General features: G+C 39.4%; 1 protein-coding gene across 5 annotated transcripts in view; it reads right to left on the bottom strand.

Moving 5' to 3' along the window:
• The window catches only part of clip2 (CAP-GLY domain containing linker protein 2), a 46,940-nt gene that overhangs the window by 21,820 nt on the left and 7,964 nt on the right, over window positions 1-17,156 (bottom strand). For all 5 annotated transcript variants that reach the window (XM_042498818.2, XM_042498821.2, XM_042498819.2 and 2 more), the window contains exons 3-7: window positions 10,073-10,578; window positions 5,070-5,194; window positions 3,106-3,319; window positions 524-721; window positions 270-373 (exon numbers count right to left, since the gene is read on the bottom strand). In XM_042498818.2, coding sequence (XP_042354752.2) covers window positions 270-373; window positions 524-721; window positions 3,106-3,319; window positions 5,070-5,194; window positions 10,073-10,578 — 1,147 coding nt within the window. The remainder of the gene's footprint in view (window positions 1-269; window positions 374-523; window positions 722-3,105; window positions 3,320-5,069; window positions 5,195-10,072; window positions 10,579-17,156) is intronic.

Here is a 17,156-nt window from a genome sequence, read left to right as displayed (position 1 = left end):
TGTTGAATTGTTTATTTAAAATACATTCTAGAGACTCTATAGTGGAATGAAGAACGTCTGAAAGAGATCATGATCCATATTTCAAATTATGTAAAATTCTGAAAATGTGAAAACTAAGTTTGACATCTAAGATAAGGAGAACAAAAACCTACAATTTAATGAAAACTAATTTGAGTTTATTTAATTTTAAATACACACAGAACAATGATTCATATTTAGATTTAAGTAGCATCTCTGAGGGTTAAAGTAACACAACTCTATAATATTACCTTTTCTCCTCTTCAAGCTGATTGGCCAGTTCCTGTTTGTCTTTCTGTGTGCTGGCCAACATGGCTCTGACTTGCTGGAGGTTGCCCTCATTCTCCGTTACATACTGTGGATCGGAAGACGAAAGGCGTTCAGGTGACAAGCAACAGATTGGTGTTGCATAAGTCACTGAGCAACAACGACAGAATACCAGAAGGGTATATGGCTCAGTTTAGGGCTTTTATTGTGATATATCGTCACTGTGTCCGTCTCCTACCTGCACATGCTGCGCCTTGAGGACGCTCAGCTCCTTCTCCACCTCACAGATGTGACTGGTGGCCTTGGCCATCTCGGCTCGCTCCAGGTCTCTCTCGGCCAGCAGCTGCTCGATGTGCTGCTGCTTCTCCTTCAGGGCTTCCTGGAGCGCGGTGGTGCCAGAGATCTTGCGGGCGTAGCGTGATGATGTCTCTGTCAGCTGGAAAGAGAAAAGACATAAAACAGTAGGAAAGGTGAACAGAAGAATGGAGAATAACTCAAAGCGGGTGAGGGAAAGAAAAGAATATGAGGGAACCAGGAGGAAAAGGGTAGAGAGGGTTAAAAAAGGTATGAAATGTGGAGAGATCAAAATGTTGGCAGAAAAATTGATGAAGTAGGAATAAGATCAGATTATATTTATAATTTAGAAATATTGGACACAAATTAATCAGCTTCATATTTTCCCCTCAGATCACATCTGGTTGAGATTGAAATGTTTATTTCTCTGACACAAACTGTTTTTTTTTTTAGATAATAATATCATTATTTAATGATGAAGGGCAAACAGCTTTGATCTCAGTGTCACAGGCTTTGCCTCCTTTTGATATGCAGGTAATATTTCATGATTATGAGAAAACGTAAAGTCAAACACAGGCTTCATCATCAAAAACACCTATTTACTGAGCCTGACATAACAACTGCTTTCATGTAAGTTGTTCATGAAAAGGCAAAGCTTGCTACCCCCAAGAGAAAAATGTGTTACGTTAAAATTCATGTGATTTCACTGTCATTATGCACATAAAATTGCAAATGCGCATTCTTCTGTATGAGTAGCTCTGCTGTCCACACAAGAGTAACACTGCATTCATGTGGTGACTGCATAAAAAACGACTAGAAAGTTGGCAAAATTTTGGTACGTGAGTTGTCTAGTTGATGTCATATATGTAGGAACATGGCAGACAAAAGTAAATGTTTGTTTGATGGTAATAAACGTTTTATTAATTCATATTTTGCAGCATAAGATCTTGGGTAAACACTGAAGTGAACTTTTTAGACTTATTTTCTATAATATGGGCTACACAAGTGTTTATTAACCTTTAAAAACTGCTGGTTTGATTTTTTTTACCCCTTTCATCCTCCCAGGGAATATTTGAGTTCTTGGGAATAAGTTAATCAAATCCTCAAAGATGTAACATTTCTTTTGACCACTAGAGGCCACTCATTGACAGGATTCCTGCCTGACCTACTGTATGAAATCAATTCAATACAGTTTATTTAGCATTTATTTTATAACAGAATCATATTAAAAATGGAGTTTTCTTTAACACAAACATGCTGGTTAAAAGCCAAAGTAGTTCTTAGTGATAATGTTGTGTACATAAAAAATCAATAATGTGTCACAAATAACCCTGATTAGTTTTTCTCTGCAGCGTTTCTGTTACAGAGATTTTGAAGAAAACAGGTGAAAAACTCAGAAGCTTCAGAGGCTTCAACATGCATGGCTGCTGCATGTTGAAAACATCATGAATTCTTGTTTTTGTGAACACACCTCTATTGTGTACTGCAGCCAGGACTGCAGGCAAGTCTTTTATACTTCGATGGCTGTTGTTAGTATTAAAGATCCTACTTTCTTATTATTTAACAACATGAGCTGCGGTGCACCAAAGATCTTTAGGACTGACAGTGAGTCAGAATATTTTGTGCAGCGTGATTAGCTTGATAATTCAGAGTGGCTGCTCTCAGCGCCGTCTGACACTGCTGCCAACAATTAAGGGAAGTAAAGGGGAGGGTTGTCCGTCCAAGATCTGGCCTGCAACCAGGAGCTAAAATCAATGAGATATCCTGATGTCCCATTCATTTAAGTTTGTTGCCAACCGTTCCTACGGTTATTAGACTTAAAGACACCATGTGTTAGAAAGAGATACTCAAGCTCTTTGTAACAAAATGCAAAGTCAGTGAATCAGAGCTTCACGCTGCACAGCAGCAACATGCAAATTATTAACTGCTCAGCAGATAAGGGAGCATCTCAATACAATGACCCAATTTATTATCCTGCTGTTTGAATTTGTAGACAGAATAATTTCTCAATGTGAATTCAAAGAAAGTTACCTAAAATCAGACACTGTAATAGACTTTTTATAAATAAAAATGAATAAAAAAAACCCAATATATATATTAGTAACTATTCTTGGTGATCAAAATATTGGAAACATTTTTTCTTAACTTTTTTACTTGATACTTTAATTATGTTCAAGATTTTTTTCTTTTTAAAAACTTATCTTCAAGGATAAAAGCACTAAAAGTCTTTCATGTCTATTATTTTCTTCATTTTTTGGGGACATTTTTTATTTTAACTCATGTTTTTATGCTCAGGCCATTCCCCATTCTTGTTTTATTTTATGGTATTGCAGTTTCTAACTCTGGTTTTGAAAGGCACTATAGATATAAAGTTTACTTACTGACTTATTTCTTTAAAGGAAAATTTGGGGAAAACAGCTATTTGCTTTAGGAGTAACTTGCAGATGAGAGGATTGATACGACTCTCAGATATATAACGGTGATATCAATCTACTCATCCAGCTGCTCACACTGCCGTCATCTTACCAGTCCAGTTCGGCTCGGTCGTCCACCCACAGAGGAGGCCACCGAGCTGACTGAACTGATGGAGGAGCTGCTGGGGCTGTGGGCCAGAGAGGAAACCCCCATGGCCATGCGCTTGCTCTTCTTGGCCTTGGCTGGGCTGGTGGAGGGGAAGCCGATGCGGATCACCTTGTGGATCGGAGCAAACAGGCCGAACTTGGGAAGACACTGAAAGTATCTGAAGGATGAGAGGGAGAGAGAGAAGATGCAACTGCTTTACAAATACATTACCAATACGATATGTGTTTTTCATATTGTGCCTCTTTGTGTTTAGTTTGGGGATTCAGAAAAGATTGTTACTAGGTACTAACGCTGACATTTCTAAGCATGAAAAAAATGCTCACAGTCTGAAGGAAAAAAGTATTTTCTTTTCAAAACAGGTCCAAATTTATCTTAACACTCTGCTTCGTAACTAATTAAATAGAAAACTTTAAACTGCTCAAAAAAATACTAAAACAAAATCCAAGTCAGCTGTGGCACTATAGATCAAGAAACCAATTTAAAATAGCCATTATGGTGACTTTAAATGCCCAATATTGTACATGGAGAAAAGAATAACAACAATAAATATTTTAAGATAATTGTTAGCTACAGCATTACTAGTTGCTCATACACAGAGCTGAAATGACTAGTTGAATAATCAGTCACTCAACAGAAAATTAATTGTCAAATACGCCGATAAATGACTGAGCTTCTTAGTAGTTTTACAAGAAAAAATGGCTGAAATTTGCTGTTTCCAGCCTCTAAAATGTAGGGATGTGCTGCTTTTTGTTGTTGTCATATACGAGTGACAATAAAGTATCTTTGGTTTTGGGACTGATGGACAAACAAAACAAGTCATCTGAGTAAGTCACCTCCAGGCCAGGGACATTGTGAGAGGCATTTTTCCCAATTTGCCAACATTTTACAGACGAAACAATTCATTACTAATTCACTAAAGTTCACTAATCAACAACATAACCAGCAGATTAAGTAATAATGAGAGTAAGCTTTAGCTGCAGCAACACAAAACTTGGATTAATTCTGTCTAAAGAATCATCTATCAGTTATTTCATGGATCCGTTGTATTTTTATGCAGCATAACATTGTCATTACATAAATAGTTTAAAAGTTACCGTTATGACCATGTTTTCTTTTTTTATTTAACTTAACAGTTTTTTTAAACAAAACATGTTAAGTTTTACTTCTGTTTCTCTTTGTTTTGCTGTTTTCTTTCTCTTCCTTATCGACATCGATTTTTCATATTGTGAACATACTAAGAAGTAATGAAGCCCCTCTGGTTTTGTTCCCTTTTTGAACACTGTAGCCTGTTGTTCAAATTTTGTTTTTATACAAAGTTGAAAAAATAAACTTTGAATCCTAAACTTTTCTACAAATATACTGGAAGGGAAAGTCACATACGAGACCAAATGTTGGAGCAAATCTTTAGATAAATAAATAAATAAACATCTGCTTCTGAGTCTGGGCTTTCTTCATGAGAGATGTATCAGTGACGAGGCTACTTCACAGACTTTTTGTCCCCCGATGGCTTTAAAGTTTAAGCAGTACTCCAAAATGTCTGCAGCCACATTTTCTCTATTTTAAGCAGTCTTCATTTGTTGGAGGGTAGTGTGCTATGTGTGCTGTGCTATGAAAAATGTTGTTGGATTTTGTGAGGTGAGCAAATGCAAATCATAAATGTGATAAATGTAATAAATGTAAAGTATAAAATAAAACCCCAGACCAGCTCAGGGCTCGTGGGTCAGTCAGTGTAATTTCATGGACAAACAGATGAAAGAACAAAGAACAAACAGCTGAACAGATGGAGCCACAGTCTTCCCCCCAATTTCCCTTTAAAGGGTAAAAGCGAAGGAATTTGGAGAGCTTGAAGCATACATAATATGTATGTGTGTGTGTGTGTGTGTGTGTGTGTGTGTGTGTGTGTGTACCTTGTACCAGCCACTGCACCATCATTCTTCCCCAGAGGCTCATCCAGCTCGACCCCGCACCATTCACCCTTGGCGAAGTCTGTCTCTCCCATGTAGCGTATGACTCCCATTTTAGAGCCTCCCACCTGCAGCAGAGAAGGTCTGACTGAAAGCTCTTACTGAAACGATTAGTTCTTAGAAACTTTTATATTCCATAAAAGGGACGTCAAAGTAGGATGTGTTTAGTTAATGAAAACATGATTGAATAAACAGTTGTGATTGAGATTGGCAGCTTTAATGCCATATTTTTTTTACATTGCATAGGCTAGCATTTTGCAAAATTCTGCACCACAGTTCTCATGATCGCCTTTATCTCTGTAGCAAAAAGGAGGTTGCTTATAATAATAATAATAATAATAATAATAACAATAATTATAGTAATAATGGGAACAACAACAACTCTACTTGTGTGGCACAGTTTATACAGCAAGTGTGACTCAAAGTGTTTAACATAATTAAAATAAAATAAAACAGGTTAAAGTAAAATGAAATAAGCGCAGCATTATAATGGTATAACGCTGCGCTTTCTGCAGGGCATGGATATACACAGAGAATCGCATAGGCGTTAAAGGTGGGACCATGTTCATTCCTGTGAAAGTTGTTCAGCTCATGAAGCCAAAAATGTTGACTTCCCAGGTATAAAGCGACCTGAATCTTTCATATCTTTGGGCGCATGGAGCGAGCATACAACAGATTTTCATGAGCCGAGCAGCTAACCGGTTTAGATCTCTGCCAACTTGAATGGGGATAAAATTACTTAATTGTGTGGCTCTTCTAAATTTCCGAAATTTTATCTGACTGAGTGGATCGTATCTCAATAGTGAAATGAGTCATTTTGTAGTCTAGAAGAGCCACATGATAAAAAATGCCATGTAAGATTGTATCCAGCTCTCTTTATACATCCATGACTTCTTCCAGTATAATACACACCCAGCAGTTTACTATATAAAAGCAAAAACAGAGATTTCCCAAAACATTTGGTCCTATGAAGGCATAGAGCAGCAACGACAACTAAAAACTTGAATTTGTAATGCCTGAATTTTTCAGGTTTCAAGAAGTGTGCACAACGAGCAAAAAGGAAAAAATCATCTGCCCGCTGTGGTATATTTAGGGTGCCACGTCTTGCAGCTCTGTGCAGTCAGGAACACCGGTTTCCTGTCAGGAAGACGGTCTAAAATCCACACACGCTGCCACTGGGGTCAGCCAACATGCAAAACTGACAAGTACAGCTGCTGAATGGGATTCACACGTGGTGACCACATGTATGAGACACAAAAACTCATCGAAATGTCTCACTGGTCACTATTTCCTAAAATGACGAAGGGAAACGCTTAGCATAAAAGAAATACCAAAGCAGGCCAACTAATACAAACAGAACACATAAGGTATTGCTTTGAGTACATTTGACTTCACTGATCAATTATAAAAATTGTCTTTGTGACAAAGAAAAATGTGCCCTTTCTTTATTCATAATTCAACAATTAACCAATAACCTTTTTGCTGTCTTGTTTCAACAACAGTCCGAAACAGCAAAATATTTCATTTTTAATTATATTAGAATGAGAAAAGTAGCAAAAACATCACATGGGAGAATCTGGAAACACATTTTTTCTCGTGTGATTACTGTAATCGATTACTCAAATATTTGCCGCCTCATTATTTAAGATGTATTTTTTTTCGCCTGCAACTCTAACTCCACTACCGTAATCCTGTTTACAGGCAGTTGTCAAATTAATATGAGCAGAATGTACAGACCGTGGGAAAATGCAAAGAGCAGTGCAGATGTTTCAGCACCACATCTGCTTTTTTTTTTTTTTTAAGAACCATGACGTTTCAAAAACGCATCATCTATAAATCTGACTCACTACTGGATACAAAGATAAACCATAAAGGGGTGTGGTGAGTCGCTCTTCATCTTTTTATTGTCAAAGTAATATTCCTCTGACTGTCCTTCTCCTGAATCACTGAGGAAAATGTGTGAAGAAACACTGCGGTGTCACGAGACATTAAACTGAGGTGGTCTGCTGTCAGCATGACTGCGTGATGTCTCACTGACTCAGTGTCAAAGTGCTCGCAGTGCTAAGACAGCCAGTCAGCACAAGCCCCGTCTTGGCTCCTGTTGGTGCCAATCTCATGTTAAAGCTGGACTCCAAAAGTGGCACAAAGCACTTTGTCTTAGGGTTATCTTTGGCTCGAAATATCCATACTTTTATAAAAATGTTACACTGAAGATGAACTCCTAACATGTGGAGCATCTCCTTTGTGAATTTCTTGTGACTCTGAATGGAAACTTTGCTTTGATATTTGACGCTCTGATGGCGTGTTTTGTAGCCTTGCTAGCGTCATGGCTTCAGGGTTGTCAGTCAGTCCTCTCATACAGAGAGATGCTGTAACTAAATGATTATTTCAGAAGCTAAAAGATTAGTCCTGTTTCCTCTGTCAAGTTAATAACTACAGTTTTTAGTTCGGCTGGTTAAATGTCCCATGAAATTTGCTGCAGTGACTTATTGCACTAGTCTCAGCTGCAGCTCGCTTGTCCAATTTGTCAAATGTACCATGCGAATACTTGACTTTTAACAGGAATGGAAGACAATACTGTAAATGATTTAATTTACATTACACCAACGACACAATTATGACTAATTAAGGGGCTAAATTAAACCCCATTGCTTCTTGCATCTTACTTTGCGCCAACATTATGCATCATTTAACTTGCAAAAGTGGAGCTGGACGTGGCTGAAATGCACTTACGCTAAGCTCTTTCGACCATGCGCTATAGATTGTTAAAATAGGGGTCGTGATCTTTATAACAAAGCATGTCATAAGGATTAGTGTTGAAAAAGACTTGTTTTGAATAAAGTTATAATAAAAAATTATCAGCCAGTGTAATCTTGTTTGCTTGTTCTAATCTCGTACTGCATGAAATTAAATTTGGAAAGGGACACGATAACATTTTAATTTCTCTCTTATCCTCTTTAATAAAAGCATTCAGACTCCATGTACACCCAGTTGATACTATTACAGTCCTCTTATGTTTGCATTAAGGAACAATTTCATCAACTAGCAGGCAAGTAAGTGGCTTTCAGACTATCCAAATAAACACATGCACCGAAAGAGAACAGTCATTCAGCCTGCACCAAACGCTCCAGTAGCAGAGACGGCCTCTGGTTAAACACTAAAGCCAGCAGAGGGGAGGCAGTTCTGTTCTTCCTGTGGCTGCTCAGACTTCAAAAGGTGCCAAAGCAAATCATGTGTTTGGCCTCTGAGGCTGTCTCTCTATTGGGAAACATTTCTGCAATTCATTCTTTGAAATAAACTGCATAAAATTCTCTTTTACGCAATCTCTAGATGGCTGCTATTTAGTCAGCAGCATTGGCAAAGTTTGACCTTAGTTCAAGATTACTCCTCTGCAAAAGGACCTGGCTGCTGTTAAAAGTGCCAAAGATGCCTCCAGTTCAGCTAAATGTGTGTAAAAACAGTGTCACACTCTCACATAATTCAATACCAAGCGGAGAAAAATAGTCTTCGTTTTATGTCCACAAAGCGTAATCTGAGTTTCACACTTTGTGCTCGTTTCACCAGATTTTTTGAGGCGGTGTTTTATTTCCAGCAGCAGCAGTGGAGGGGTGTGACACAACTGCGCGGCAGCATCAGTGAGATAGATTACACAGGAGAGGCTTAGGAAATAGATGGATTCACTGATCAATGTGTCAGCAGTGGTCTCTTCTCTCGTAAGTGCTGAAAGTAATCCGGAGTGATTTACAATATTGACCAGGAGGAAGGCATCTCCTGCTCCCCGTTTTCAAACTGCACAGGATCTGATGTAACGATCCCTTGTGCCCATCAGTAAATGGAAAGCAATGTGACCCAAGGCCAATAATTCCATGCAGTGGACATCGTATACACCAATATGGGGTCAAAAGCAGAAAGGAAGATAAAAATATTCTTCCTGACGTGGACACTTTGACCATCATTTGATTGGCAATGGTAGATTAAAAAATAAAAGCAAATAAAGAGGACGGATGAAGGCCAAATTCAACTAACAGACAAAAAAAGGAAAGGCAGAACTTCCCTGTGGGGATCAAACATGTATCACATTACACCGCATAAATCCATCTTTACTGAGGGCCTCACAAAACTGTAATTAGCCATCCACTGGGACGCTCATCTAATTACTTTAAACTCCTACAGATCATTATGGCGGTTTTGAGTGTTTTCAGAAAATAAAGTTAAACATAAAAGTAAAATTATTTATATTTAATCATTCTTTCATTTTTGGGACATTTCAAAAGTTCACTTAAAGGTCAAATTCTCAGGATTTAGCAGCATCTAGCAGTGATGTTACAACATTTTAACCAACTGAAACTCCTCCAAAGTGTGAAAGAAAACTACAGCGGCCGACGCAAAAACGAAAAGGTCCTATCTAGAGACAATGTTCGATTGTCCTTTCTGAGTTACTGTAGAAACATGGCGAGCTCAGTGGAGGAGGACCCGCTCTGTATGAAGATACAGACGGCTCAAGGTTACAAAAACATAATGATTTTTAGTTACAGGTGATAATACACGTGTGAAAACAAAGCGATGAATATTATATTGTATTCCTGCCAATATATCCCCCAAAATCCTACACACTGGACCTTGAAAATTTGCTTGACAACTGAATGGAAACACGGCTTGCGATGGATGTATGGTACTCAAACTTCCCGTCATGGAACATGTGTATTTTCCACGACTTTTCCACAAGCATTAGTTCAGGAAAAGTCACATAGTGTGAATGTGTTCTTTCATCCTGGACTGCTGACATGTAAACACCGTGGCTCCTATGATAAATAGTCTGAAAAATATATTCTGCTATATGTACAGGTTTACAGACATTTGCGTCTGATATTAAATCTTTTAATTAAATCCCAAGAAGGAACCTAGTCTATAGAAAAAATAAAAAAACACAACAGAGAATTACTCACCAAAACTCGATCTCCAACTCGGAGATCCTTATCCCCAGCTTTCTTAACCGAACCGCTGTCAGACATGTTGGACCCCGACTCGTTGCCCGTTTTCACTGCACTGTTGAGCAGGCCCTCCCTCAGTGGCACTACCACCCGCTGGCCAGGGGGGGCGCCGCTGCCGCCCTGCTGAGTCTGATTCTGGGCAGAGATGGAGTCAGTGGAGTGGCTGTCACTTCCCTCTCCAACCGGCTGTCGGGTGAGCTTGGAGGGTCGCGTGAAGATGCCCTGGAGGGGCTGGCACTCAAAGTAGCGCACGCCACCCACTGACCCATCGTTCTTGCCAACTAGGTCATTCAGAATCACGCCTGCCCACTGTCCGGGGGCAAACTGGGTCTCCCCAAGGTAGGCGATTACTCCGAGTTTGACACCGTTGACCCAGACCTGCTCGCCCACTGTGTAATCCCCCAAAACATCGTCGCCTTCCTCAGAGATTTTCGTTGGCGTGGTGGGCTTGAGTGGAGCATCTGGAGAAAAAGAAAAACATAATATTTAGCATATTGCAGAGCAGGAACAAAAATGAAAACAGGAAAAAAATGCAAGAAACATGAGCATTACTGTAAAAAAAACTACTGTAGTAAAACGTGTGCTGAGATTACATCAGTACTTCTTATTGTAATCACATTCTCTTAACTAAAACCCTCTTTATTGGAGGGTCAAGTTGTAACACTGCCTACATTGTGAGATCATCCTCATTCACAGTCCGGCAGAATTGTCTTCACACTATTCATCCCGTTTGACCATGTCATTTCGGCCAAAAAAAAAAAAAGACAGAAAAAAACTGCTTGTGTGGCAGCATCCAGCACAACGGTGCAGTTTGTGCAAGATTAGGCGTTACTCTAATTCCTCCTGAAAAGTGGGTCAGAGAGACGGTATCTGTGATGTGCCGGTGATTAACCCTGCCATGCAGCCCTGTGATATTGCCTGTTTGACACATAGATGAGCTGGTTCTCGGTGTTTTTCCACAGCAGCCTGTAAACTGAGCAGGGCACCATTAGCACGCGGTCTGCTGCACCGCACTGCCAGTAAAAGTCTGTGTTTATCTGTATGTGTGTGTGTGTGTGTGTGCGTGCAGGAATTGTTGGTGCCAGGGCTGTCTCCCCGACACCCTGAGAGAGGGCCCGGGGCTTTGTGGGCCCCAACGGTTGGGCTTTATGCCTCAATTGCTCCCATATGTTGTGATGTGAGACGCATTCGGCAGAAATGCAAATGGGTGGAACTTCAAAGGGGTTTTAACTTCATGATACAGTTTGGGAGTTTTTAGGAATGTGCTGCTTCCAGTAGATGTTTATTTGGGGGGAAAAACTGTTGCTGAAAATTTTGCACATCTTAAAGATGAACTGCACAACTGCAATACGCTGCCTGGTATTTCGGAGAGGCAGTCTGAAACATTTTAAAAGGTGAGGAACAGTTGGCACTGTTAACAACAAACGCATCAGCTGACCCAAAGATATCGATGATCAGAGCACGAGAGTACTCAGGTCCTATATTGATCAGTAATGTGTGAAAATGAATGTTGCCCAGAGCAAACTGACATACTGCATCAACATCAGCCAGAGGTCACTCTGTGTTTGACCCATATCTGCAGCTGGAACCACAGCTGGATTATAAAATCCATCCTAAGCACCAGAGCTGGTTTGGAAATGTATCTGAGAGAGCATCCTGCTAACAAGGTCTTGGTCAAACATGTTTGGTCAAGATTCAGTTTGACTTCACTTTTATTAAAGGCGACCTATTATGTCTTTCTGAATTTTGTGTCTTAAATATAGTTTTATAATGATGGATATTCATCGTAAATATTGCCAAAGTTTTAAATTATGAGCTTAATCATAGTAAAAATATCCCTGTGAGCAAAAATCTCAGCATTCTGGCCCTTCTGAACACTCTGTTTCAAACAGTTTTTTTTCTTCTCTGGCTGCAGTATAACACCATAGTTTGCCGAATTTCTTTATATCGTCATCTGCTCCAGGCACACTACTGCAGGTGTGTGCTACATGTGGCTACATGCAAACATCAGTGAAACATAGTATCTTGGATGCAAATGTTGTACATTTCTCCACAATTTCGGATCATATCCAGCTGGAACATGTTTGGTTGTGTTTAGAAGTATTTATTGGTGAGTTTTTCACAGTAGAAAGTGTCGGTATATTCGATTACAGTAATTCCCAGGCGGCAATGATGGTGCAGAGATGCAGAGATACAGAAGACCTGGAAAGGCTAACCAGTCAGAGCACAGTGAGCTTTTTGGGGATGGGGGTTTAAAGAGACAGACACTGAAACAGAGAATTGCACACAGAAGGTGAATACAGGTGTTCCAACGCACACAGTATGAGGATATTAAATGTTACAAAAAAATGAGTAAGTCACAAGAAAATAACCTAAAATAAATAAATACATAGAAATAATAATAGTAATAATAATAGTAATAATAATAATAATAATAATAATAATAATAAATGCATATATTATATTCTGAAACCTGATTTTCAGAATTATAATGCTGACATAGTTTTCTTGATATTTTTCCTTAGTTTTTTGATCATTTTGAAATGATATTCTCTCTTGCATGTGCATTTTTACAATTTTCGGGACCAATTTGCTGACATTGCAATGGTTGTTGTTTTTTTAAATCTATGTCTCACTGTCGCCGTCCGTTAACTACTGTTTAATACTGACACAACCCAGCAGATGGTTTTCAGTTGGATGTTCTGTTGATATTGTATAGTGTACTGTACTGCACACTAATTGTGAGCAGGAATCCACTATATTGTGCCAACACCATATATTCCAGTGGAACGAATAAAGTAGCGTTCGTGGCATGCAGCATACTTTCTCCTGACAAGAAAATTACAGTTGCAACATCTGTCAGTGATGATGCAAAATGATGACAAGTCAGTGTAAGAAAATCTAAACTTACTGCTTACTTTTTTAGCAAGGAATGAGTGTCCATTGCATAGGGGAATGAGTGATTTTGGATATTCAAGCCTTATCTGTAGCTATTCTTTATTAAATTCATCTGTGTTGCTAATACAACATTCTGAGTAACTCTTGAATTAAGGTTGAAATAGCTGTTTTGTATTTCCTGTTTTTTTTGTCTTTACTTTAATGGACTTTGATTGTTTACAACATTAATTACTGTGCTTTACTTCCTGTCAGGACCTAAGGATGAAGCAAAACGCAACTAACACTCAGCTTATAAATTTGTGAATCAAGTTTTTTTCCTTTCTACTGTACTTCTACTGTATGTTTACACTACACTACTACAGTAGTTGTTGTCTTTAAAGTCTTTCACAGTTTCACAGTTGCCTCAAGTATATAGTTAAAAGGAATCATCATTTATTTGAAGTGTGTTTAGCTCACTGCATGCCTGTGCACCTTCACACACAGTGAGGGCAGAAGACGTACAGTTATGTTTTTGTGAGTGGAAACATCGGATCAAGCGTCGCGACATGTGATCGTAGCCAGCATGCCCAGAGCGGCGTCTCAAACCTGAGCTAACCCATGATTTTGGGTTGCTGGGGCAACAGGAGAGCGAGGGCAAAAGGATCCTCAGCAGAAGGAAGACTGGAAACACAGCCCTTACTTTCACTATTGTGCTTGGCCACCTCCCACCACCATCTGAATCCCACTATTCATCAGCTCTGCACAATGAAACCTCCACAGCTTCCTCCCGTCCCTCCTCCTCCCTCCCAATCACCCCCTCCGATCTCTCCCTACTTTGGTACACACACACACACACACACACACACACACACACACACACACACACCTCTTTCTCTGTCCTCTTTATGATCATGTTCCACAATGGCTATCATCTTCTCCCTGCAGCTTGTTCTTTTTGTCTTAAATGGGACTTATCAAGGCTGATATTGTCTTGTTGTCGTCAGCAGTGGTTGTGGCAGCTGTGTAAGCCGAGCAGCGCAGACACTAACAGATGGAGGGGGCTGAGCTCCTTTTTGACTTTTGATCCATTAGTTGCTTTCAAATGTACTGTGTCAAGGTCAAAAGATACACAGGAAATCCAGATCTAAACTTTCATGTCCTACATTTAACACAATTTCTTATTTTTAACAGTGTTATTATCTCTTACAATCATATTTGTTAGGTCTACTTTTCTGTATTTGCTTTATTTTTCTGTATTTCCAGTCTTTGTATTTTGGTTAATTTTGTCTCATGCTGCCAAGTTACGAGAGAGCGAGAGCTTCACATGGACTCACATGGGTCGCCTACAAGCCTGTAACAACAGAGTTTAAGAGAATTTGGCTTCGGTGGTTGCAGATGAGTGGTAGAGCAAGCAAGAGGGATCAAAACAAAACTGACTGTAATCTCTGTCACGTCACAGGTATGAGTTCTGCACCCTGATTTATCTTCTTTGACATTCAGTTAAAGCTGGGCTAGGAAGATTCATTTTAGCATCACTGCGCAAAAAATCCTTTTGAACATATTGTAATTCAAGTGGACTAAGAGAAAAATAGACTTCTGCCCCTCCTATTGACTGTGTTGTCGGGCTTTTTAAAAATCTAGGCTGTGACAGTAAACTGTAGCCAGTCACAAGTCATTTTAGTAAGAGGGCGCTCCTATTGGCTACTTTATAAATGCAGATATGTGTGTATATCTGTTCAATGTTGGAGAATCCTTCAGAGAAAGTTGCTATTCAAGCACTGGCAACAACTGCCTACACCGCAAAACAACCAAAAGAGAAAGACGGACTTATCAAAACAAGAGTCTAAAAATAAAGTCTGGCAATAAACAAAATAAAACCTGTGTCAATATTGGCACACGTTCTGTTTTGTTTACTGGCAAAGTGTTTCAGAGATGGAGTGAAAATGTTGCTGCTCACCAGAGCCAAAGGTTCATAGATGCTGTTGTGTAAATGGCTCTACCATTATCAAGTTAGTGAATTTGTCTTTTGTAGCATAATTTAGAGCAGTGGTTCCCAACTGGTGGGTTGCGGTCCAAAAGTGGGTCATGGGTCCATTCTGAATGAACCACAATAGACTTATAACCATATAAAGTTTGTAAAAACAAACTTTATTTTGAATTGCAATGAATTTCCAGCACAAAGCTTTAATTTCGAAGTGCCGTGTCTGTTTATTTTTGTAACATGTTTATTTATTTGTGTTCTAAGCCAAAGTTTTATTGATATTTTGTGAAATTAAATAGAATATGTGGTAATTTATCTAATGTGTGGACCTTGAACTAATCTGGACCACGTCACTGGACCAGTTGGGAACCACTGATTTAGAGAGACTGTACTGCCCTGTTATACATTATAGGACGCACCCAAAGGACTGTAAACATCAGAGCTGTTATTGCGGCTTCAAAGCACAAGTCACACGCAACCAAACAAACTAGTGGAATTACAGATTGATTTGAGGTGGAGAAGGTGCAGGTGTATACTGTATGGAGACGGTGAGCTACACAAACAAATGGAGTAAGCTGTATTTCTCAAAAAAAGGCAACAGCCCACGACTGTGACAGAGATATTTCTGCTGAGAAAACTCTCTTCCAAGGTCACAGGAGACGTGGCATCACAAGCGCCGGCACAGCTCTGTTATTTTCACATCAAAAACAGCTAGAAAAAAAGACTGATACTTTTCTTGTGTTCGCTCATTGACTGCAGCTTCTTCTGGAGGCTGAAACAGTTCTTTAGATTCAGCAGAGTAAACACTGCCAACTTCCGACACAGTGGCCCCCTCTCACAATGTTTCCGGCTAAAACCAACAAACAGGAGGTTTAGATTTGGAGTACGAGGCCAGGTCAGTGTTAAGACTATCTGGGGCAGAAAACTAATCCTTCATCTACTCACTGAGGCATCAGTATCGTCCCTCTGCTATCTAAATAGTGTATTATAGACAGCTTGGGGTGACAAGAGGGATATCATTGAAAAATGATAAATTAATCATCATAATGAGGGGTATAAGTCATCCTCCTATTACACAGAGGTGGGCTGACTGGCTTCTAACCAAAAACCCATCCCAAAAACCCATTGATTTCAAGACAAGGGAACTGAAAATGCAAAGCTGCTAACTCATCTCTGGGTTTTAGGACTCATTCCTACACCACTCTACACCTGCACCACCAGGTAGCAGCTAATGGTGCTATAGGTGTTATGCTTCCACAACAAAAGAGTCCCAATATCAGCCGTGACCGCTGTAAGAGCACACTGCAGAGAAAACCAGTGGGAGACACTCAAAAGGATTCAGATGCACTGACATGCACGCACAGCCAGACAGTCTATCACAACATCGGCTAGAGAAGCTTGGATTACAACACATACAGAGGTAGCAAGACTTAGTTATCTGCGCAGGACGCTGTAACACCACTATATCTTTACCTAGCAAATAGTGGTTTGCTGCTGCATTAAAGTTCTGAATGTTGCATACAGCTCCTTTAAGATATCTACAAAGACATTTTGGGTATCCTAAAAAAAGTTATTTACGTAAGTGAATCCAAAAGAAAAAGTATGGGTGATTATCCTTACTTATGGTTCATATATCTACAAATAAATACAAATTCTGACTTTTCATACCTACAACATGACCAGTGAAAATTAAAATGAGGGAGATTAGATATTAGATATTATCTGCAACTGCATTCTTGCAAGTCAGAACATTAATTCCCAAAATAAATTGTATTTAGTCATAAATTAATTGCGGACATCTGTAATGTGTATTTCTCAATAATCTAATACTAATGGTGTCGATGATGTCCATGAAATCGTGACATAATCTTAAAATCTGATGAAATAACATGCAAAAAGGACGGTACTGGGAAATGAAAGCAGCTCTTTATGCATCATGACTGTGTATTTTCTTTTCTGGATAAACAGGATGTGAGCAACGTAATGAGTACATGTGTGGTAGAGACAAACTGTTTAAACTGCACGCAAGAATTTCGATGAGCACTGCTGGTCACATTAGGACATCCACCTAACAGCTGACGAGCCCTGATGCAACATTAAGGGATTATCTTTTTGAGCTGGTAATGGCCGAGCTCAGGATGATTTCATACACAATTTGAGCTGAAGCGTCTTCCACACAGA

The sequence above is a fragment of the Plectropomus leopardus genome, chromosome 15 (genome assembly GCF_026936395.1).
Source record: "Plectropomus leopardus strain MGB_pleo_1.0 chromosome 15, ASM2693639v1, whole genome shotgun sequence".
Taxonomy (NCBI): domain Eukaryota; kingdom Metazoa; phylum Chordata; class Actinopteri; order Perciformes; family Serranidae; genus Plectropomus; species Plectropomus leopardus.
This window is presented reverse-complemented; position numbering and strand designations above follow the sequence as displayed.